The sequence below is a fragment of the Corvus cornix genome, chromosome 2 (genome assembly GCF_000738735.6).
Source record: "Corvus cornix cornix isolate S_Up_H32 chromosome 2, ASM73873v5, whole genome shotgun sequence".
NCBI classification, from domain to species: domain Eukaryota; kingdom Metazoa; phylum Chordata; class Aves; order Passeriformes; family Corvidae; genus Corvus; species Corvus cornix.
Window position 1 is genome coordinate 29,988,950 of NC_046333.1, and position 25,390 is coordinate 30,014,339.

General features: G+C 39.0%; 1 protein-coding gene across 40 annotated transcripts in view; it reads right to left on the minus strand.

Moving 5' to 3' along the window:
- CLASP2 (cytoplasmic linker associated protein 2) overlaps window positions 1-25,390 on the minus strand; it is a 147,487-nt gene that overhangs the window by 80,076 nt on the left and 42,021 nt on the right. For 34 of the 40 annotated variants that reach the window (XM_010398668.4, XM_019285521.3, XM_019285520.3 and 31 more), the window contains exon 8: window positions 9,290-9,436. In XM_010398668.4, coding sequence (XP_010396970.1) covers window positions 9,290-9,436 — 147 coding nt within the window. Of the gene's footprint in view, window positions 1-9,289; window positions 9,453-9,938; window positions 10,145-25,390 lie in introns of those variants that run through there. The other 6 variants (XM_039549584.1, XM_010398689.4, XM_010398686.4 and 3 more) reach the window with 3 other exon arrangements.

Here is a 25,390-nt window from a genome sequence, read left to right on the forward strand (position 1 = left end):
ATCTAAAGCTACTTGATATACTGTGCATAGAGATCTTGATATATTAACAGATTCTAACATTCTAAATGTTCTTATTTCGATGTTTGAAAAACTGATCTGTGGACTTCAACTGACAAACTTGAATAAACACCTCCCCTGAAAGAAGCAAATAACTATTCTTCAGTCTCAAGTATCTGTATGAAGCACAAAGGTGTTCTTTCATCATTGGGTGATTGAGAGTCACTTAGTATAGATGCCTTCAGCTTGCCTGTTTAAGTTAGGAAAACATTTGAGAGCAACAAACAAGCAGCAGTTGCTCCAGTAAAAAACACTTTGATCAACATTAGACAAGTTTTTTTTAAACAAGCCACATACTTTCACATAGTTACACTGGTAAATTCTACAGGATGGATACAATTAGACTTATATTAAATTATGCTAATTTAAGTAACTTTTACTGTTAGCATCACTTACTGGCTTTGCTATACAAGTTAAGAAACAGATCATGCTGCTAATTGCCACACCTCTGCCAATAGAATTTCGGGGAAGACCAAACCATGAAGAGCTGCAGAGATCCTGGCTTAGATAAAAGATTTCATCAACTGAATTTCAGCTGCCTTGTGTCCATTTCCTGAAGAAAAAAACTGCACCTGCAAACAAGTAACTCCCCATCCTCCAAAACCTCTCTGTTACTATAAACTTTTGCAAGCACACACCTTGTCTACCAGAGAAACCTCACAAATAAAAGTTCATTGGGAGATTACCTTATTGGGTTGCTCAACACGTTTGTCTGATGGTAGTTATTACCTGCATATAGGGGAACAGGAGAGGGAGAGGAACAGCAAAAGGAACCTGTACCAGTCTCATGGGCTACTGCAGTTGATGATGCAGTAATCTAGCCTAAAATGCCATTGACTTAAGCTGAACTGCCTTTGACAAAGACACCCAGGCAGACAATTAATATCAGTAGTTGTTCAGTTGTCCCAACACAAGCCACCAGAGTTTTTGAAATAAATTTCAGAAATGTGTTTTTAAACCATTAGATACAATACTAAACCCAAATGAGCCTTTTATTTTTTTCCCCAGAATCTGGACTGGCAAAGCCTTCCTGGTTTTTTTAACCAGCTTAGAAAACAATTCAAGTGACTAAGCAGAGTAGAAAAGCATTCACCAGAAAGCCCACTTTAAGGAAACTGACAGATGAATTCTGTCATGTTCAGCCCCAGTGACTGACATTCATTCTGACCTGAAGTGTTCACCCCGCTTCCTCCAATGCCAAAAGTCATTGTCCCTGAGGCACCCAGAAAGTCATTCAAGCTGAAACAGCAGCATAAACTGAACAAAACAGCATAATATCTTAAAATACCTTTACGATACCTTGTATTCCTTACTTTACCTGCCTATGTTAGAAACTTGGCAGATGTGGTTAGAGAACTTCCCAAGAGAGCCCACCTGTACTGCGCCTGTTCCATTAAAACATTCCTCCTACATGCCACAGACATGCTCATGAACAGAAGTTTCCACCTGGTGTGCTGTCTCTGAGGACTGAGATGCTAAGCAGATCCCTCCATACAATTATACACCCCACGAAAGAACAGCAGCAGGAGGGACAAGCAGAAATTAGGAGTGAGCTGTGCTTACAAGGAAGAAAGTGGTGCCAGGGTTTCAACTATCAGGATAGCACATCTCAAGCCTTGAGGTGTGACATGTTAGTCAGGTACAAATACAGGACTCCTGTACTAAGAGGAAGCACAAAATAATTCTTATGTGGACTGAAGATGACGGCACCAGCATACACACTGTAAAACTTGAAGCTGCTCTTGAGCATGCAAATTCCTTTGGAATTATGTATTGAATATTACATGCTCCAAGAAAGTTAGTCAGTAATGTTTGAAGCTGATCCTTAACACTGAATGCATAGTTTCAACAAGTTTAGCCTCAATTCCTTTGTACACCGTTTCACAGGTACAAAAGATTAATAATACTACCTCTTCACAGATATTCAATTAATAAATATTTACCAAGCACAAGTAAATAAGAAAATTATAAAACAAAGAAATTAACAGTGTAATTAACTTAGTACAAGGTTTGGACAGCATACATTAGGTAAGACCAAACCCTGGATGTGAAGGAATACAAGCAGTTCCATGAGCAGCAAGAATACAGATGCCTGACGTTTTAGGCTTATCTCAAATTGATTAACGTTGGTTTCTACTCAACTGGAAGCTCATGCAGTCATCTTTCAACTCATGCACAATGTTCACGCTCCCATGGTAATCTTTCAAAGCACTCATGTATTTCTTTTCTCTCTTGGCACTCGGTTTTCATAAATAATTAAAAGGACATACATTTGAGACTCTGGCCCATTTGTCCAGTTTCAACAGGTGAGTTTTGAAGTTATGCTATTTTTATGAACATGATAGCATTAGTATTATTTTGGGTTTCTAAGGTAACTTCCTAATAACCTATTTATATTTTACTTTAATTTGTTCCTAGTTTTACACTTGAATGGGGAAAATTGCACTAATTAATGTACATCACAGAAATTACTGAGAACAACCAGGAACACAAACAATTGATTTGTATCATCTGTAATTCTGATGTCAAAACAGAATGATTTGAGATAGTGTGATGTAATAGTTGCAGTAATAGAGAATTTTCACTACGGTTGTCAGTGCCCATTCTGGAACAATTTAAACAGATACTTTATTAACAACAATTCACATCACCTGTCATCACAAACTACACAATTACCATTTTTACATGTCCTAGAAAGCACATGTTTATCTTTTACTTCTAAAAGTTCACTAGGGCAAGACAGAAGGTCAAAGTAACTTGAGTTTAATGTGGTTTTTTTTCTCTTATCTTTTAAAGAACATTTAATTTATATGTTCCAAAAAACATTTCCAACATAGGTGCAAATACTTATATTACGGAAATAATTTGCATTCCCTGCTTCTCTGTGTGAAAGCATATACAACTGTCAAAAGAGATGAAACAGATTTTTAGACTCTTCTCCCACACACGAACACACCACCCTACGAAGAGGAATCACACCTGCTACTCCGCAAAGCCGCAATGCAGGAACACTTTGGAATGGTCATCTTTGCTTACTCTTCAACATGGTCACAGTCCATAAGAACTTCAAGTGGCAGAGTCAGCTGATTTCAGTCCATCTTCCTCCTCCCTCCTTCCTCTTTTTCCTTCTAGATTAACCCACATGAAAATGTAACCAAATTGCTTCCCCTTCCTACTGCTTGAAAAAATCAGTACTCATTGTCAGCAGCTAAACAAGGGCTGGGTTGTCTTCCTTATTCTCATCACTGTCTGGTACAACCATGATTGCCAGTAAGATGTCTGGGACTAGAAACCCAGGCAGAGATGTCACAAGCAGGCTAGGCTACATATTGTGGTGTGCTTTTATCTCCAGACCTCTTCATTTGTGCTCCACTGTTACTCTCTCCCTATTTTATCCATTTATAAGCTGACTTCTAAACTATGAGCCTTTTGAGAGAAGACTGTCTATATAGTATCATGCTTATACCAATATAATGAATTGTACAATCTAATTGAAACTTCTAGAAATTAAGTGAAAAATAGGGTAGTATGAACTATCACCTGGATGACACACAGAAAACAGAGAGACTAATGAACAGTGTTATGGACACATATACATATTTTCTGAAGGTGTAAGTGTGTATACATATGTATACACACATAATTTATCATGTTTGTTTTCATTCAGATCCTTCATTAAGGTGGATTTTTCAATCCCCCTGCTGAAGAGAGCTGCAAAGAAAGGTATTTGCTACAGGAATGGAAATGCCAGTGATTGCACATTTATTGCACTTATAATGGTCAAGGAAAACAGAGCACTGATCGTATGCAAGGGAACCTTAACCTCAAGTGCCATTCAGGGGAATAACAACAACAAAATCCAATAACTCTCAGAGGACACGGACAGTTGAATGTCCTCCTACTTCCCTGAACTCTGGATTAGATTAAAATAGCTGCAGTTCATGACTACAGGATTGCAACCCAGCAATTCCATGGGCAAGGATCTCTTGGGATGGAAGTTAATTGACATTAACTGTGGGGAGAAGGAAGCAAACAGGCATTCTGTAGCAAATTCTCTGATTCAGACTCTCATACCCAAGGCTAATCTCAAAGGCTGCTCAGATCAACAGAAAAGACTTTTTAGTTGGGATGTTGAAGAAAAATCCTTGAATTTCACTACAACCTGGAAATCAAAAATAAAACAAAGTGCCACAGAATGTTGGGGGTGCTCTGCTGACTAGTATTACCTCAGAACAGTTTCATGTCATACAAGGGCCCAATGTAGAACAAGGAAAACAAAAAAATCCTAGTTTATTTTACACAACAAATACAGCACTTTGGAAATCACTTAATGAGGGCTAATAAAAATAATAGAGAAAACATTCACAAACTTATTTTCTGCAGAATTCAGAATTTAAAAAAAAACCTTTTGAGCATTATTATGAATCCTTTTTTTTTTCTAAAGTAAACACAGAACTCTCTTGAATCTAGAGACAATCGATACAGTGAGCATGAGTCTATCTTGTTTCAAGACCATTCACTAACAACGTGTATTTACAGTTTCACATTTATTGAAGCCCTTTTAACACGAATGTTTCTTAACTACAGCATGTAGTTTTAATGAGGTTAACTCCAGCTGGCTGAGATTTCACCTTTCAGTCTCACATTTGTTTTATGCAGAGCCTTTCCAATTAAATTTTTTCCTACTAGAGCCTCTAAAGGCTGTAAAATGTCTTCTGCTAGGAAATTGAGCCAAAAAAAAAAGCAAATAAGCACCATTTTAATACTTTTCAACAAAGAGCTGTATGTCTGTTATTGAGAAGGGGGAAAAGGCGTAATGACAGATACAAAAACATAACTGAAAATGTCCTGAAGTTGGGGACAGCTTCCTACAGTTCCTTCATGTATGGTGTTACTATAGTCCTCACAGCCTTCTTTTGCCAAACTCTTCACCTGGTACAGTTACTTGATTTCTACAAAGAGGTTGTTTCAAAAAGTGTAACAATGTTGTCAGTGTGAAACAATAAGCAATACATAATAACGCCAGCCCGCCAATGTACTAAAGATTTTAAAAAGCCAATGAGCTATAGATTAAAATACACCATGCATTATCTTCCTGCTGAAAACACTGCAAAAAGTATGAAGTCTACCTTGTTTCAAATTACAACACTAAGATTAATGCTCCAGCCCCACAGAGTTTCTCATTAAAAATACAATGGAAAGTTAACACGAACTTCTGTCATGATTAGGTTTCATCAGTAAGCATTTCTTCCAAAGGCCACATGGCTCTTTTGAGGAATCACCATTTCTACATTTAATCTATTTTAAAGGCTACTGACCTAAATTGACATTTTGGGAAAAGAGAGGATGCCAGACGTCTTGTTGAGGCAGCCTGAGGTTTCCTACTAACACCTAGATTACATAAAGCTTCCAAATGGTATACAAGCAGGCAATTCCCAAGAAGACTTGGAACAGGGCTCTCACATTTGCAAGAGAACTTGCCAAAGACCTATAAGAGATCTTGAACAGCACAGGGACAGGAATATAGCTCATTTGGCTGACATACTCAAGTCCTTTTCTACTGTAAATTATGGTGTCCCTCACAATTAAAAAGCTGCTTCTGCCACGATGCCAAGAAAAAGCCCCCAAGTATCCATTTCTGCAAGGGCAGAACACAGAGTGCTCTAAAGAAGGCTTTAGAGCGAAGAGGCATTTCCAGAGGCTCGAGCTGAGAGCATATTATCAGAAGTATGCAGATCAGCTGTGTGCTTCTTGGCAGAGGTCTAACTTGGGGAGGTGTATTGACCATGGAATAAGAAATATGCCAAACAAAGCATTGCCTCATTAAGTGGAAGATGTATCACTTCTCATTCACCACCAGCAAGAAGCTCAACTTCTGAACATCTCCAAGCAGAGAAGTCAGAGGAGAAACAGCCTGCTGGATTCTTTACTCCCAAGGCAGTAAACCACTGTGGCTGCCTGATCCGGTACTTTTCTGGCAAGCTGTCTTTAGTTGCCTTGATCACGCCTGTTAGCAAATCCACAAGTTCTACAAGCCTTCCCATCCCTACTGCCAATACGAAAATGTCTGGCACAGTCATTCCCAGCACAAGGAGAGAGAATTCCAGGCTGAGTAGGACACTGTGATTGCTCATATAAATACCTGTTTCACCTGCCTTCCTGGACAATGATGTCGCACTTCCAGTGCCACCAAAGTACATTTCCTACATTAAAAGGAAAATGCCCAGAACAGTGAAAAATTCTTTTTCTGAATATCAGATGGGTCCTTTCACTTGAACAGCATATCCAGGCAGTGGTGGAATTGCCCATTTCTTCAATAAAAAGCATCTCCAAGATGTATATAATGGAAAGTCAAGCACACAGGCATCTGAGGTATAATTCAGCAGGTGTCAGCAGATAAGGAAGCCAGCAGCATGGCTAAGGAGTTCAATTTTCTTAGCCTCAAGACCGAGTAGCCTCAAATCCTTCCTGGACCCAGGAAAAAGCTGTACTTTGTCACCTACAACTCATAGGAAAATACCTCTGTCAAGCAACATAGGTAAAGGATCTCTGGGATATAAAAGGCAGTTTAAATGAATGGAACTTGCAGTAACCTCAGCCTATGCTCAACACAATTTCTATCTGCACTAAATTCTGCCTGGTCACAGAAGTCTGAAGAGAAGAAACTGCAGTGAAAGACTTGCTTCAACTGCAGGTCACTTACATGACTTTGGAGATTTTTGTGAAAGGAAATAAAAAGCACCACACTTAAAGGAGCTGCTGCTAGTTCGTCCTCCAAGGCTGAACTACTACTTCTGAATATGGATTCATGGATATTTGAGAGTCAGAGAAAAGGGACAAGCAGGACCAACAGGTGGCAGAAGCACGAGGTGAGCAGTGAAAGCCCGAAATACCCATCCAGTGCTTATGAGGAAAAGGCGAGAAATGGCACGCCCACTGACTACTGACTTGGAATGCAGTGGTGAGCACAAGGATTTGGGACTGTAGGATACAGCAGAGCCTTACTACACTTCCAGAACTATAAATTTACTCCACAGAGATGGCAATTTTGAGGCAAATTTGAGGGAGAAAAATCTCAGGTGTCCTTTAGGCACCTGCAAAGTATATCCTACAGAAACTGGATGTGAAAGAGCATCAAGATTTTGTTGTAGTCATAAAGATCAATGAAGTCTCTAGATAAGCAGAATAGGATGCTCTAACTGGACTCTTTGAAGACCATGGTTCTCTGTGGAATAAAGCTTTCTAAACCCAGCCTTTTATCCTTCAATGACAGGGTGCCTCTAGACACTTGTCCTGCTCATGTACATGTCTCTAGCAGCCATTTCTGACCACTGTCAGATGGGACAGTGGACTGCCCAGACCTCTTGTCTGACCTAGTGTCATTGTTCATATGAAGATTATTACAGGAAACTCCTCACTTCTGGAATAGACTATGACCTTATTGCTTAAGAAATAAATTTGGCATCTACACTAATGTTCTTGATTAGGCTAGGAGATGCAAGATTTGTAAATATTATGTAAATATTTAAACCTAAATTTTCAAAATTCTGGCTACAGACGTCCTACAGAATAAAAAAAGAAGGGAAAGAGATGGGTATGTAAACACGCCCCAATATTTTCCAGAGTTGAAAGCAGATGGTATAAAGCAAGGAATAACCAAAGTACTCTGGTTTTGTCATGCCTAATTTTAATTTTTTTTAAAGTTTGGCAATATAAGAAAAGGAGAAAAAACAATGTAATAATTTTCTTGTGTTTAATCTCCTTTACTACTGAATGTTTAGATAAACTGAAAAATCAGTTGAGTGGTTATTCTGTTCTTATCTCCCTTCACCTGCTCTTGTATCTCCATGTTTTTACTGCAGAGGATGCAAAGTGGCCTACATGTAAAAGAAAATTACATTAAAACCATCTATATTTAATAAAATATTATAATATTATTAAAAGCCCATACTGAAATAAATAGGAATACTAAGCATTCAGTTCTGGTACTATGTATGTTAGTCTTGCATGCAAAAACCACCATGCTTCAGGTTAAAAGAGATTATATTATAATTAGTTATTTATATTTACTTATTTATAATATTTACTATGTGCAATAATAACAACAACAATAAATATTAACAAGAATTTCCTTTATGAAGTCTTTTAGGTGGTATCTTCTGATACTATTCTGATATGTATTGCTATCAATTCTCAGTTACACTATGACAGTGTTGATCCAGCCCTATGGAAATCTTTTCAATTTATTAGGAATTCTTAAGATCACAACTGAAAACAAATAAATTGTCACAACATTAACAATATCTTAGCAATGTGCAAATATTTAAGCCAGCTTGTTTGCCATGTGTATCTTCTTCCAAATTTTGTACTTGCTTTGCAGATCACAAATGGGAATATTACATGAATAGGAACATGAAAAAATCATTTACTCTTACAAAAACCCCTTACTAAAAGAACCACTTATTCATAAAAACCTTGTACCTGATGTATGGTGTATTTCCACAGAATTATGTATTTTTTCTGAATGTGTAAATGAACCATCAAAAAAGCAGCCACTTCTTTAGCAATAAACAGTTGCTTTTGTTAGACTACCCCCGCCCTAAAAAAATGCGGATTTCCCTGCTCTAAGATCATAATTACTAAGCACTCCTCATCACGCTGCTTTGAAGTTATACCATGCAAAAAAATCCTGGCGAGGGTTTTGGCCCTCATTTTTTATCTTTCACAACCAATTTCATAATACTGACAGTTAAAGGAATAATAACTAAAGTCATCCAGACGTAATATACACCTCTGTTGAGGGCTCTGGGTGATGGCTAATCCTTTCTAGCATGTGAAACAGTGCAGACCTTCAGTCAAATTTCATCTACACAGACCTACTACAGAATTTCACAGGATATTTATATATACAATAAGTGCACTGTGGATTCCAGCAGAGACACCTCTCTCTCTATATATATATTCATTTTACCAACATAAATGCTATCTCCAGATGTTAATTTTATTTATAATATGAAAGACCTTTATAAGCTCAGTGTACACTCACAAAGACAGACATGCACACACCTTTACAGATGAATAAATTACATAAAACAGGGTCCCTTACTGTTCTCAGCTCTGCAAAAATACTGCAGTCATGAATTAAACATCACCTTCCAAAGTTCTCTGTTTTGTGCCTGCTCTGGCAAGGTTTCTGGGAACACTGATTAGAATCTGAATAGCTTTACATTACCTCCAACCTTAGGCCCACCAGCTGATCCTGGCTTTCTTGCACTGTTTGAAGGATTTCCTGGCTTTTTAGGTGCCGGTACCTTGAAGGCTGAAGCAGCTGATGATGGCCTATTTCCATCCACTGACTCTTCATCATCAAAGCTTTTGTCTAGAAAAAGATACATTAAATAAAAATACAGCCATTAGAACGGGTGTATTTTCATTTCCTAATCAACTATTTTGCTTCACATTTCACAGAAATTCACAAAATGCATACATAAAACCAAGTATTTATCACTTTGTCCTGTCTCTGACCTAGGAGTAAAATGACAATGGGAGATAAACAGCATTTTCTGCATCTCAAGTTCTTATAAAATATTATTTTACCTTCATAATTAAGCACAGTAAAACTGAGCATAAAAATGGATCCTACACATCCATTCCCACAAAGGAAAAATATCTCTGCACAGACTGAATTTTTTAATAATTTCTTAATATTTTCCCAAAAGGAAAGCCCTTAATACAATTTTTATCATTCCAGTCTACCGAAGAAAAATGCTTCTCCTTTTCCTTCTTTCACTCATGCATGCATTTTCTGCTACACATCCTCCCACAATGTGTCTAACTAGCACTCCCTGTCTCCTTCCTTCCACCCAGATTTTTCAACTTACAATCACAGATCCTCTTGCAGATCAGTCGCCTCATTCCTCTGATAGCTCTTCAATCCCCTCACCCTAGGACGGACCCAGCACCTCACATGGCCACATGCAGTAAATTCTTGATACTAATCAAAGATTCCATCAAAATCTGCTCGCAAACACCCTAGATCCACCACCACTGAGATTTGTGCCGGCATCTTTCTCTCCCTTCCCTGCACTAGGTGCTGCACAACCAATGAGCTGCAAGGTGACATCATCTTCTGGGAGCCAACGCCAGAGGAAAAGGTGAAAATTCTCCATGCAAATAAATTCATTCCCACACACAGTATTTGCCACTATTCCAATCCTTCGTTAAGAAAATTAGACAGGCAGACAATATTCCAGGGCTTGCACTCCTCTTTCCTGTAATTTCAGGTTTGTGTATTTTTAATCATGAAAGAAATTCATCTCTAGTGACTAAATAGTCTCAATTCAAAATATTGTGCCTTAGAAGAACCCCAGCATGTTCCAACAGGAGAACATAATGTTTTCTCCACCCACTTAGGGAAGAAGGATTTATCTATAAGCTTGAGCACAGAAAACATACCAGACTATGGTTCCTATAATAAATAAAATGGGCGAGGCTGAGACACAGCTGCACTACAGTAATGAAAGACCAATTTAGCATATTACCTGCACTAAAACCTGCCATTTGTAAAAAAAAAAAAAAAAAAAAAAAAAAAATTAATTGCAAAGCTTCATCATCTCTGTAATGGTTAACTGTTCACCCTTCGCTTATTCAGAACTTGCTCCCAGTGAAATGTCAACTATATTTAACAATGTAGCCTCCCAGAGGAAAGAAGCTTGCACTAAAGGGTATAAGAAAGGTTTTGTCCAGCAGCGTCTGCAGCACCATCAAACGTCAGAGTCAGAACACCCTGCATTTAAGGTGTCCAAGATCACTGCTGCTATAGTTAGTACATTTTTCTAGCATTTGCCAAAAGCTGTTTTGCACCAATGAATCTCCATGATCAAAGAAACAAACCAACACAAGAAAAATACAGATGCATATTAAAATTTTTCAATAATATTATTTCCTCCTCTCCTATAAACACTGATTTTTAGGAGAATCTTGCCAAGAGTAATTGTTTGGATCTGTAAACTCTCCGAATCGGAGGAAAAGGCATCAGCCTTCCCCCTCACTGTCCTGTGTGCTGCCATGGAAACAGCACTCCCGCTCAGCATACGGGCTGAGCCAGAATACATTTTGATTCCTGATGCTTTTACCCTCAGTATCTTAAATAGAACCAGACATCAAGATTTCGAGCAAGGAAAGCCACTAATACAAAGGCCAGATTAAGTGAAATGATCTAAACACTGTAACAGAAGGCTAAATGGCAAGGGTTAATATCTAGGATGCCTGCAACATTACAGGTAATTTTAGAATAGCATTAGAAATATCTTGCACATTTTTGAACAGCATGAACAGATCAACACTGACACGTGAGTATGGAATCATGAAAACAGACTAAAAGGGAAAACACGCTTTTCAAATAAAAAAGGTTTTGTTGCTGCACTTGCAAATCTGATGAAGAAACAGGCAAGACTTTCATGCTACTACCCAACAGCTCTACAATGCAGCACTGATATGCAAATATTGCATAAGCCTTTGAAACAATAAAGTTATTTGCAATACAATCTTAAAAACAGAAAGTGAGCATTTGCTCATTTATGCAAAATCTCCCAATCAAGAAAAATCTAAACAACCCCAAACAACTGTGTACTTCAGGAACCAGTGACTCAGACAAATTAATTTTATTTTTACCCAACAATTCATCACGAAGGAGTATTAAAGACAGAGAACTGTACAAGTTATTGCTCAACCTGCAAATGTGCAAATAGAATTTCAGAAAAAAATGCAAAGGCAAATGTTTCGACCTACTGACACATTGTGTATATTAGAGGATATATTAAATAACGTTCTTGGTAAAACTGTCAAATTACTTTGTCTAGTTAAAGAATATTTTTTCAAACATTTAAAACATTGTTAACACTGAATTAAAAATCTACACCATGAAATAGTTTTACACAGTTTTTCAGTCCACATGAAACCCATCTTTTTAAAATAAATGCCTTTTTCTTTTGAGGTACACAGAACTGATTGTAAGCACTGATACATGGGTGTTCTTAACCAGACTTTTCATGGTTTATGTTAAAATAAATTAAAAACTGAGGTACAGTTACTTGAAGTGTTCCAAAATAACAGCACAGTACCATAAGCATGTAAAATTAATGGCTGAAAAGGATCTGTTTTAATTCTATTAAGGCTAAAGTGATAATAATGCAGCTGAGCCTCTTTTGTTCTGGATTTGTGTTTTAAATAAACATAAGCAGGAAAATTTCATTCGGTCTTTTAAAGAAACCAAAGGTTTTCCTGACCCTTTTAGGCCTTTACACATTTATTTCCCTAGGATTTAACATCAAAATTCCAAGTGATCTTTAGGGACTTTCCATTTTCAGAAATATGCTTCACACTGTGAAGATCTGAAACCTGAAGTCTGTATTTATAGCACTTCATGAAAACAGAGCATTATATTTGCTTCCCCTACAATGTGCCTTCCATGTGCTCTCACTCATCTGCAATGATCCACTTATTTGTAGCTCCTGTAAAAGCATTTCCATGTACTTCAGCATGGAGAAGCCCAGCTCGAGTTGTAACTGCTGCTCCCCAGGGCATAATCAAGGAGCAGTTCTGCTCAATCTGGCTTTACTATGTGCCTTTGGGTGGCCAAAGGACCAGGGATGGAGCTCCTGACAGCCGACACCCAGAGCACGGGGATGGCTGTATTTCAGTATCAAACTGTGCCTCTAATGTTAGTTTTATGCAGTCTACAAACAAAATGTATTTCTACAACAGAAGTAATAAAAGCCTAAATGGAATTGGTATTTCAAAACAAAGCCATCTATCTGATGGATGCAAACTCTAAAATGGCTGGATAATTTTCATTCTAGGTAATTTTAACACTTTCAGAGTATCAGATTTTACATACGCAAATACACCTGACAGCTAAGAAAGCATTATCTAAACAGTGTTTTAAACCAAAGCTCCAAGGTACTAAAAACAAGAAGTCATATGAATTGCTAGCAACACACAGACCATCTTAAAGGAAAAACACAATAAAGACACTGAGCCTCAGTTAAATCTCACAACACTGTTATTGTACTTGATAGGTACTATTTTAAACCATAGTGGATAAGGAGTTTTGGAGGTAAGCACACCATACAGAGAAGAGCCTGGAATCTAGTACTGCCAAAAGCTCCTGAAGAAACCTGATGAGCAACAAATGCTCTCAACTCTGGTATAAGTTCTCTTCCAGATGAACAACTTCAAAACAGGGGAAGAAAAAAATTCAAGAAAAGGTTGTTTTTATCTTCAGAAAGCTAGGCACTCAAGATTCAACATGTGAGCACTAGAAGTTTTCTCTTCTAATGCAGGGCAGAGACCTGCACCATAGAGCATGTTCTGCAGGTACAATGCAGCAAGTCAACTGCTACCAATGAACTGCTGTGCATTTCTATAAAACATTTAAAGAGTTGTCTAAGAAATCTTTCCAGTTAAAGACCCTTCCAAACCAACCTGCAGGACACATCAGAACCCAAAGTCTACCACACTTTCAGAACTTATGATTTACCGAAGTTTTTTGAAGATGACATCCAGGCAGACAGACCAAAACTTGAACTATCACAGTGGATTAAATACTAGAATTCTTAAGAAACAAACGATGCCATTTGAACTAAAAATAAACAAAATATGTGCTATCTTCCTGCCTTGTAGCGTTACTCTTGGGGGCCAGATCACAAACACGTAGTGCATGTTTTCTGAAGTATTCAGAGAGATCAAAGCATAAAAATTTATAATGAAACTTGATATTCAAAGAACATTCTAGTACTCCCAATATTTTAAACTTCAAAACAATCTGTTTACTGTGATTTGCCTACAGAGCAGTAAAGGTAATTACAGATGTATCCAGTGACAAGGAGAATCTAGAGAGAAATCTAAAGCTTTTCATATCCAGAGAGAAAAAGTATTTTTTTTCCAAAGATGATTAAATTCGAATACATTTATTGTTACTGCAACTCAAGCCTCTACCTTAGCTGGTTTGAAGATACATGTGACATTCTGGTATCTAACTGTAAGTCATAGTCAATAACAGAAAAATGAAACACAGTATCACCTACACAGCAGTGTAAGTACAAGATTTATATTCTACTTGTGCTACTCAGCACCAGGAAATCAGAAGTTAACTGACTTAAAGCAGATCCCCAAGTGACACCCTAAGGGTGAAAAACCTGCATCCCCTGCAGTAATACGTAACTAAAGCTGGCAATAAAGGCAAATCTTGATACTGTTTTCAGTAGCAACTTCTTACATATCTAACACAACTAGGTTTGTAAATACCAACCTGCAGTATTTTACTGCAGATGAACAATAGTCAAACCAGAAAACACAGTACATTTAATATTTACATATTTAATAAAACTGCTTTTAAACTGAGTTAAGTTCAAAACATTTGTATCAATTTTGCTTCAATAACTGATAATGATAAGCTTTGCTAACAAATACTAAGTGTTTTTTAACTACTGTTAACACTTCCTCCTTTACACCACAAAATATTTATGAGGACGACTGCAAAATCCTGCCTAAGCAAAAAAACCCCCAAGTAGATGAACTCTTTACATTTTACAAGTCACTCCCCCATTCTGTGCCTACCAAGACACCGACTGCCTGTCTCCCTTCAGGGATTTACATAGACTGCATCAATTACTTGGAACATCTGGGACGGGATCATTACCTCAATTCCAGATGAACTGGTGCGGCCTACAACAATTTCTGTCCAAGCACGAAAATGAAGCCACAAGCACTACACATGCATCAAGTTAGTTGATCCTTCTAATCCATACTTCAAAGCCAATGCCCCACATCATCTAGTGAGAACTTTATCCCTTACACATCAGGCATTCCATCCAGTCCAAATCTGTTTGTCCAGACACAAAGGATAGGATTCATTTGCCTAAGCACAGTCATCTAAAACCAGTTTAGAGAGTTCTGGGCATCCTGTCTGGCAGCCAGCTGACATTCCAGAAGGCCACAGATCTCTTGTGGGCCTTGTGTCACGCCTGTTCGCTCCGCGTGGCTACTGTGGATACTGCAAGACACCTCAAGTGGCACAAGACACCTATGGCTGGACAGATGAATCGCACCTAAGAAGCTTCAGATCTACCATAAAGGCATCATTCCTTGGCATTCTCCCTGAGCTACAGCAGGTCTCAGGATCCTAAACCATTAGGAGACAAATTCTCATTCCCAAACAAAAGCCTGCTTCCCACAAAGATGGAGCATGGCTCTTCAAGAGACAATAGCCGGAGGCACAGAAACGAGGCCACTACTGATGGATTTAACTTTACTTCGTGTTACCTCCTTTGCTCTCTTTGCCTTCCTCAAGGAAGCAATTGCATTTGGTACACTCAGTGCTGGCAAATGGTTCTCTTCTGTGCAATATATGCAAATGGTTCTCTTCTGTGCAATATATGCTGATGCTCATCAGCAAAATCTCCAGCTCCTACCAAAAGAGACTCCTTTTTCCATAATAACCTTACAGGGGATGGATGAGATAAAAAATACCAATGAGAAGAGTGGTTAAAGAACAACAAAACTTGGTTCAAAAATCTCCCAGCGTTCTTAAGCCAAACATATTCCTTCACATGCTATTTTTTCAGGCAGTTCCTGGGAACACAGGGAACTAGTGTCTTCAAAAGAATCAAAAAGGCAGCAAGTAAGGGGAACTAGAGTCAGTAACAGGAATAAGGCAAATATTTATCAGTTAAATTTTGCTGTTGATCTGATCTCAAATTTTAATAAAGATCCCCTAACTTTTCAACAAGTGAAGCAGAATACAGCTCTCCTACATTCCATCAACCAGCTACAGCATTGAAAGAGGCTCACACCCGCTTTTGGGTTTTTTTTTTTGTTGTGGTGTATGTGTTTGGTCTTTTTTAAAACATGACTCTCAATGAATAGGACAAAAGAAAACAAGGAAAATGAGAAAGAAGACACTAGACCTGACAGACATTTAAAGAAAGAATTACTTAGGAGTGGCAATGGCACATGCCACAATAATCATCCACATTTAATACAGGCCTATTCTAATGACATTAGTAGTTTATCCATTCTACTCCATAGTTTCATGAAGGACTATGTTCAAAAAAGATTAATTCAGAAAAAATGTAACGTATCCCCAGTATTATTTTCCTAACCTCAAAGAAAAGCTAGTCTTACAGTTTATCTGTCTGGCTGAAAGACAAGATTTAACTACAGGTTTCAAATAAAGCTGCAGTAAGCTCAAATAAGCAACTGAGCTAATTTTGCTCCCAAGTAAAGCTTCATTCCCATTTCTACCTCTAGAGTGTCTTCTGTAAACCATGTAATTTTCTAATTTTTACCTATTAAACAGTTTCTGCAAATCTTGCCCTATTTTTATTTTTACAGCACCTGTAAAATTATTTCCATAGTCCACATGTTTGAATTAATTAATAAATCATTTAGTCCTTTCTAAATTCCTGCAATTGGACTCTCCTTTGTTATACATGTGTAACATTTCCCAAATGTTACTCCCAGCAAACTTACTGAAAACTGAAGATGCAGTCAATATCACTGTACTTTAAAAATAGTCCATTTCACTTTATTTACATCTTTCCTGAGGCATGTTCAATAGCCTTCTGAATCAACACCTAATAGCCTATAACCTATTAGTAAATGAAGTACCATTTTCTCAGTAAAACGGGAAGAGAAAGATAATGAGGTTCTCCAGAATTCATGACAAGGCAACACCTAAAACAGGATTCAAGACTAAACAGCAAGGCTTAAGATAGAACTACGTAATGGTATTGTTCTTCAACATCTGTACTACGTTATTGCTCTAGGCCATGCTATTTGGACCACGCTGCACTATGTCCAGTGCTGAAATGTTAACAAATCAAGTACCTTTTGGGCAGGGGGAAGGAAAAAAGGTGTAGAAAGGGCACAGGCTTACCTTGCATAAGAAATCAAAGACTGCAAGTTTTTGACATTTTAAACACACAGGTTGACTCACTAGCTGTAACGCAAAAACTGATGGGATACTCCTCTATTTTAGCACAAAGTAAAACATGCCTACCACAGTGCAAATGTTTTGCTCTCTTATGAAATACTAGAATTAAAGCTGAAAAAGGCAGTAACTTCTGAAGCACTCAAGATTTCTGCTAAATGAGTGAGTACTCCCTCTGAGAGTTTCCCCACCCAGACACTGATTAAAATGAAAGCAGGTAATTCACTTAAAACAGTGATAAAAAAAGAAAGAAAAAGCTCTACGAGAATTTTTACTCCATGCTTGGTTAATTTTTGTGAGCCACTTTACACATAAAAGACTCCTATCAAAAGCGATGGTTTATTTAACTGTTGTATCTTGTCTGAATTCAAACCTCATTTGTGGCCAAACCCTTCAGTCTGCTGCTTCAGTTGCCCTCTAAAAAAGCTGCCACTTCAGGTATCTCCTTTAAGTATAAACTCCACTATTTGCATTTAAAATATTCTGTAATCCAACAGCCAGTCTTTGCTCAGTAGGCCTGGTTTAATTACTGTCTTCATTATCTCAGCTCCAGATGTAATTTTATTTCTTTCTTCAAAAATTCCTTTTGCTTATACATCAAGTACCTAACTCTCAATAGCACCAGCATCTTATTCAGCGAATCTAATGGCCTATTTTAAAACCAATATATTTATCACAAACCCACATTTTATCTAGAAACCACTATCCATAAACTGCAATAATATGACTAGCATTATTGATGTATTTAAGTTCAGAAAAGTATAAAAAAGGACCATCATATCTATCTGCAGCTAAGTCAAACAACTGATACCCATTGAGGAATGGTTTCATTCATGACATTGCCAGTACTTAATTCGGTCACACAGAAGCACCTGGGTTTAATGATTTGAATTTTCAAACTATCAATTACAACACAGCAAGGGTAAGAGAGGCACTCAGAAGTACCATGTTCATTCATTTTTAACATATATCACAAGTATATGTGATAGTGAAGGGGCATTGGATATATATAATATCAATGAGAAGTTTTACAAACAGGGAGTTTAAATTCTTGCTCCTAGTGATTTACTGTTAGAGGGTGACAGTGACAAATACAATTCTACCATCAGAGAGACCATGACAGTAGCTAATATTTGCATTAGTTTTTAGTGTGGCCAATTTCTGCATGTTCAACTCAATTTGCCTGCTGAAAATGTACAATGGCAAGGCAGACTGACAAATGAAACACAGATCCTAGAAGCAGAAAGTGTAATACAAGCACATAGCAGACAAAATGTTAAGAGATTTATTTTTCTGAATTTTAGATCCATGTAGTTTAGGAATTAAAAGTTAATATCTGCACATGAAAACATGCACACCACAGCACAGACGAAAGGGGTTGCTAATGGCCTTTCAGCTCACTGATCTCTGCCTCACACAGTCAGAAGCAGAGATTAAGAAAATATGGCACATTACCTCTATTTTACTCTCAATGCTGCAACTTCACTCGTGGGTAATAAAACAGGTGGTTTTAAGAGGCCCAACTCTCCTCAAAATCGACTTAACATAGAATCGTAGAACAGTGTGGGTTTTAAGGGACCTTAAACATTATCGAGTTCCAACCCTCCTGCCATGGGCAGGGACACCTCTCACTAGACCAGGTTGCTCAGAGCTCCAGCCCGGCAGTGAACTCCTCTAGGGACAGGGCAGTCACAACTTCTCTGGGCAGTCTGCTCCAGTGCCTCACCAGCTCAAGTGAATTTTAGTCTAAATATACCCTTTTTCAGCTTAAAGCCATTCCGCCTTGTCCTGTCAGTCCATGGCCTTGTAAAAAGTCCCTCTCCAGCTTTCCTGTAGGCCCCCTTTAGGTACAGGAAGGTGCTGTATGGTCTCCCTGGAGCCTCCTCCGCTCAGGGCTGAACAATCCCAATTCTCTCAGCCTGTCTTCACAGGAGAAGTGCCCCAGCCCTCTGATCATCTTTGTGGCCTCCTGTGGATTCACTCAACAGGTCATCTCCCTTGCCCTGCTTGCCACACTGCTTTTGATGCAGCCCAGGACAGAACTGGAGTTTTGGGCTGCAAGCCCACGCTGCCAGGTCATGTCCAGCCTCTCATCCACCAGCAACCCAGAAGCTAAAAAACTCACACCAGATCTGGAAAATCTGAAGTGCTTGGTCTATGGCTAAGCAGCTTTAGTAGCTGCCATTTCTCTAATTTTGTGGGAACATGATCCAACCCCAAAATAATACACAGAGACTGTTTCTCGCAGTGTTTCTAATGAGTTTCTCAACAATGCAAAGAAATTTTAAACAAAAACAATCTAAACAGAAATACTTTTGACCTTTAATTTCAATAGCAAACCTCACACTGCGTAAGTTGGACTTTTATCAGGTCACCACACAAAACAACACATAACGATAAAAGGATTTTTTGTCAAATAGGAATCTAGTCATGTTCATTGCTTAGGCAATCATGGAACACCATGGAGCTCTTGACTCTGATGAAAGCAAAAATATCTAATCTGAAGAAAGTACAGTTCTTCTGCAGGCTGTTAAGAGCTTTGTTCTACATCTTCAGCCCTTCTCCTCACCTTTGCTCAGGCTCCAACTATCCACCTTTGACGGCTTTTAAGCGTTTCTCAGTTGAACAGAAAAGTTTTCACATCAATTAAATATACATGAAGCAGTACCAGAGAAATCCTGTTACCATGAAAATTTTGTCGCCTACACTCCATATAGCTGGGAAACTCCTGTGAGTTTTAAATTGTAGTTACTTCTTATAAGAGGCTACATACACAGCTCGTTTTCAAAAGGCTCTTATTATTTATCAACTGCTCTTTTCAACTGTTGCTGTGAAAGTGTATTTTGATGAAGGAGCTGGGCAAAAAAAGCAGACACAAAATCCGAAACACAAGTCTTTAAAACTAAGATGCTTTTATAAATACAATATACAGAATGGAATTTCTGATTCAGGTCAATACTACAGGAGACCCTTCACCTCTGAAGGCATTTCAGACACTGAAATGATCCAAATGTAGCTTACTTGCTCATCAGTATTTACTACAGGAAGACTTTATTAAAAATAACACGTAACAGTAAGGAAATACTCCTCATACTTCATAGATAACAAAGACGAAAATAAACCCTGCAAGGCAAATATCCAATCAGTCAAGTGGAAGATTCTTGCAACATCTATCAAAGGAAACCCTTAGTATGCTTTAAATTTCTCCTGTGGCTCTTCACAATTCTAATGTGTCTTTTTTTTTTTCTTTTTCAAAGTGTACCTTTAAAAAATAATAATAACTACCCCCCCCCCAAACAACTAAAAAACATGTAATATTACCAACAGTCTGGAATAATCAAAACCATGCAGACAGAATGGAAAACACCAAAGTAATTTTTATTTTGTAACTTGTTCTTAAAAACTAATAAAAACTGACTCCAGCACTCCAGACAACCAACACTTTTGGATGAAAGATTAAACATATCTGGAAATCTTTTTTGTGAACTCATGTTTCATGTTTAATGAAAACAACAACCACCACCACCCACAAAATTCCTCGACACTTTGAAAATGTCATTTAGAAACAGAAGACAAATCTTACTTGTAGTTATTACCCTAGAACATATTAAAAATTCAGGTGCATGTATCACTCCAGAAGCTATGCTGGTTTTGAGAAAACAACTGTTTTATGTCATGTGTTTGCAGCTTTGTTTTTTAAATAAAAAATGCTCTGAGTTGCACAGTTCTTCCCTGAATTTTTTTTTTTCTATTCACATCAGTCTTGAACCTTGCTATATTCATCCGTTCTCTTAGTAGAAACTGTCTTTCCATATAGCCCTTGGCGTGTTTACACATTCCCTCCCTCTCCCACTCAGCTGCTTCACTGTCCCACTGTTCTTTTACTGCTGTTAGCAACAGTACTTGCACTTTATAGACAAAACACAACTCAGAATCTATGTTAATCACTGGGAGCAGAATATGACCTTACTGTGAAAAGAAGCTTTGCACTGGTTTGGTTCCAAACAGCAATCAAATTCCAGCTCATGGTATCTGTCCTTCCTCCCTCAGGCACAGCAAGTAAAGCCATTTCCCAAATCAGCGTGCCCACCAACTGCTAATAACGGAAGGGGAGTGGTGGGGACCAATTACAGGAAAAGGAGCCAGTGCAGGTGCAGTCAGAATGTTTAAAAAAACACAGGCCCAAACAAGAACAGAAAAGGGAGCAAGTGATACGCTTCTATCCCACACAAAAACTTCTGCTACTATTTATATTCCCACACCCAGGAGACAGCTCTGAATGGTACAAAGCACCACAGTTACAGCCTGACCAATTTCTAGGCCAGTGTAGCAATTACTTTATTATCATTATTCACAGGACTCTGTTGGTTTAAAAAGTCTCCTACCAGAGGATAACAAAAATCAAAAATAGACCTCAGAAATCCACGTGCACTAAAATAACATATATATTTTAAATCAAGCTAATGTCTCAAACATCACTGTAGTTTCTGTATCTTTAATATGTCCAATCCCTTCCTCAGTCAAAAGTAAAATATTAAAGCGGTACAGCACCCACACTTCACAGAAACTACTTAATCAGATTAAAGACTTAGGAAGACAGCCTTCCCTCAGAAGAACATCAGGGAATGGAAGATAATTGTTCTTATGCTTTAGGACCATGCATATATTAATCAAGTATTTTGAAAGAAGACAAAACATAAAATTTGATATGCATATGCAGTAAGATAGAAGGATAATTTCTATTCATAAACCAGTCACATATGCTTTATCATCTAAAATCTGACAAGTGCTTAAAGTCATGAAACATTGTATGCCATTTACATAAAAATACACTAATAAATAAAGAAGTGCTTATTCATTATATGATACAAAACAGTATACTTAGTATACACTAGTGCAACAAATGTGTGCACCAAATAGGTCCTCTTACAAAGCTGATTATATGCTTTTAGATAGCCCTCAAATACCTTGTATCTGGTACTGCAATATGTTTAGTACATCTTAAGAAAACCTATGTCTAATCTTCCCTTTAAGGCCATTCGTAGTTTTAGGCAGATAGTTTTGTCCTTATCCTAATTACTTTGTTCAACTGGGATCAAGGCAGTCCCTTACCTACAAAACAACAAGGTAACGTAGCACAGACTGACAACAAGGTGAGGAAACACCAGTGGAAGCTGCTGAATTACAACGCGCTGCTGGAGAGAATGCGCAACGCGATGTGCGCACGGCGATTCCGCTCGCCACCTCCTCAGCAGCCTAATCTGGTTACCAACGGATAATGGCAGAAATGCATTATCCTCTCCAAAGAACAAGGAGACCAGAGCGAGGAACAGCTCCTGGCTGGTTTTCCTCAGCAGCCTCCGAACACAACTTGCAGGGCAAACACAGACCTCCAGTCACACAAGTACGTGAAATGCCTTTCAGACTGAGGCAGCGCATGCTCTCCCACTGGCACGCACTCAGTACAGTAGAAGTTACGGTCCATTTGTTTGCTGGGCCGCAAGCACAGGATTATTTTTCTTCCCCCTCTACATTCTTCCAACAATAGCTTGGAGAGCTTGAGACAGTTAACATGGGGGCAAACAGAAAATCTGGTTCTTCCCTTTAATCTTCACTTGAGAAATCAGATTAAGATTCAACTGTTAAGCACCACGTTTTATTTACATTTCTGCTTGTGCTCAAGAAAACTGGGAAAAAAAATAATCCAAAAGGTTCCAAGAAGCCAGTGTCTTGCATTCAAGATAAAATCAACATTACCACTTCTAGATGGCATTTCCAAACATACTCTGCAACTGTGTAGCACATCTAGGCTGATTAAGTGAGCAAACCAAATAAGACAAGTAAAAAAAATCTGTTCTCTGGAGTATCTGCACAATGCCTTCAGCCTAGTCTCACAAATACTAAGTTAAACATACATATGGGCCACAACAAAATGACATTTTGCCAAGAAAAGACATTTCTCAAAGGCTGCAGAATCACTAACCTTAAAACATTTTCTTCTATGCTGCATATATTAGGATATACAGAATATTTGCAAAACAAAAGACCGCAGCAAAACCATCATTAAATTTAGAAAAAAAGATCAGTAAGTTTTCTTAATAGTAACTACAGTTTTGTTTTCCCTCGCAGTTTCATAACAACATTAGAAGACTGAATTCCTTGTAAATGTGGTAAGCAGTAGTTTTAAGAGACCAACAGCTATATAATCATCCTACACACTGTTAATTGTATCTGGCATTATTGCTCAAAGCTCCTACACGGAATGTCAGCTGACTGCCTGAACAGTACTTTGTTCTTAGTGCCTTTGTTAATGACGAATTAAATTATACAGAAGAGAGCTCCACAACCACCCTCACTTTATAAACCTCGACCATTACAGAATGACAAAAATCCTACGGCTTTGCCTAGAGAATGCAGTTGTTTCTTAACATGCTACAACTTGCATTCTTAATCTGCAAGTTACCACAATTCATGTTTACACCATGGAGAACTGTGTTGCTTCACAGGAAGGAAACAAAGATGAAGAAAAACATTTCCAAAAAAAAAAATCTCAGCAAGAGTGAGCTTGGTACATATTCAGTTCTACAAAGACCATGACTTCCCCTGCACCTTGCAAATGACAAACAAACATCAGAGAACTGCCCAAATTTTTTTAGACTGTGCACTCCAGACATAATTTCACTGCTCTGGTCATGCTCATTATTTCTTTCAGTCTCTAACATATGAAAGAACTAAGTGAAAAACAAACATTTCAGGTCGCCTCAAGAAAGGGTCTCTCTCAGGACTCTTTACAACTACTGTTTTAGCAAATTCAGATAAAAGATTTAATCTGATCTGGTAAAGCCATCTTCTTTATGCGAATCTGCATATGTAGTCACTTGTAAAAGCACAGCCATCCTACCTCATCCCTAAACTTGCTGCAAGTCCAGTGAACGCGTCTCAAGTCTCTCTAAAAATAATAACGCATATATAGAAAGTCATCATGGTACTAAGCTCAGAGAACCTGGCTGACACGCAAACCCAAGAGGTGCGATAAAGATAAAACATATGTCTAGTTTTTAGCGAAAACACAACCATATAGTCTGTATTGCTTTACTGACCTACTTTCCATTGGTTTGTGTAACAATACACTGTGCACTGAAGGAAACGTAGTAACATCCCATGTCTTTATTAAATATACATCCCCAGCTCTAGCAGCAAGGCTCTTCTTTTATAGCTATGTTGAATGAGTATGAATTTCTTCACAAAACACGGCAGGTTTACATCCGCTTGTTCACAAAGCAGTATAGTAAATTCTGCCTTATCTTGCAGAGGTGGCCAACACAAGTAACACCGAGGCGAGAGGGGTAAACACAACGCCAACATAAAAATGCACAGCGGAACCCGCCAGAGTAGTAAATAATTGAGATCACGGGCCATCCCAGAAACCCAGGCACGGTTAAAATCCCAAGAAGGGCTGGAGTTGCCACGCACGGCGCCCCGGTACCCTCCTGCTGCTGCACGCAGCATCCATCGCCCAGCGCCCGGCTCGGGCGGAAGCCAAGCCCGTCAGCCCAAGACGCCAACCTGCCGTACCAACCTCCCCGGCCCCCCGGGCTGCAGAGAGCGCCCCGCAGCCCCGTCCCCAAGGGCACGGCGGTCCCCACTCACCGTCCCCCACAGTCATCATGCCCGGCGGTGCCGCGGGAGGGCGGGCGCGGCGGGTCCCGGCCGGATCCCCGCCGGATTCCTGCCGGCTCCCTGCCGCTACAGCCGCCGCCTCGCTTCAAAAATAGCAGTCCCGCCTCGCAAGGGAACCCTCCGCGCCGGCCCGGCCCCGGCCCGGCCCCCCGGGCGCTCCGCCCCCGCCGTCAATGTGCCCGGCGGGTCCCCCCGCCGCCCGGCAGCGCCCGGGAAACGCCGGCCCCGGCGGAGCCCCCGCGATGGGCTGACATCCCACACCGCCGGCGGGCGTTTCGCCCCCCAGCACCACGAAAAATGAAGCGGGAGGAGAAGAAGCAGGCCTGGTTAAGGAAGAGCACTCCACAGAACAGAGGTCAACCAAAACGTAACACAAAATAAAACAGTAAAGCCACAGGAAGTAGGAAAGGGCTTTGTTGAAGAAAGGTGCTGCCTCTTTCAGTGAGTTTTCGGAAGACTTGTTTGGAAACCCCCCCCACCCCCTGCAACTTTAAAGAGAAACAGCTTCCAAAGCATGCGTGCAACACATGCTGGAGAGCAGGAATGACAGCCTACCCAGACCCTGAGCTGCTGCTCAGAGTTTGTACCCGAATCTACTTTTTAGGTGACACGCTGAGGGTAGAGAGTGCAATCCAACAGTGATTCAAAAAAAAAAAAAAA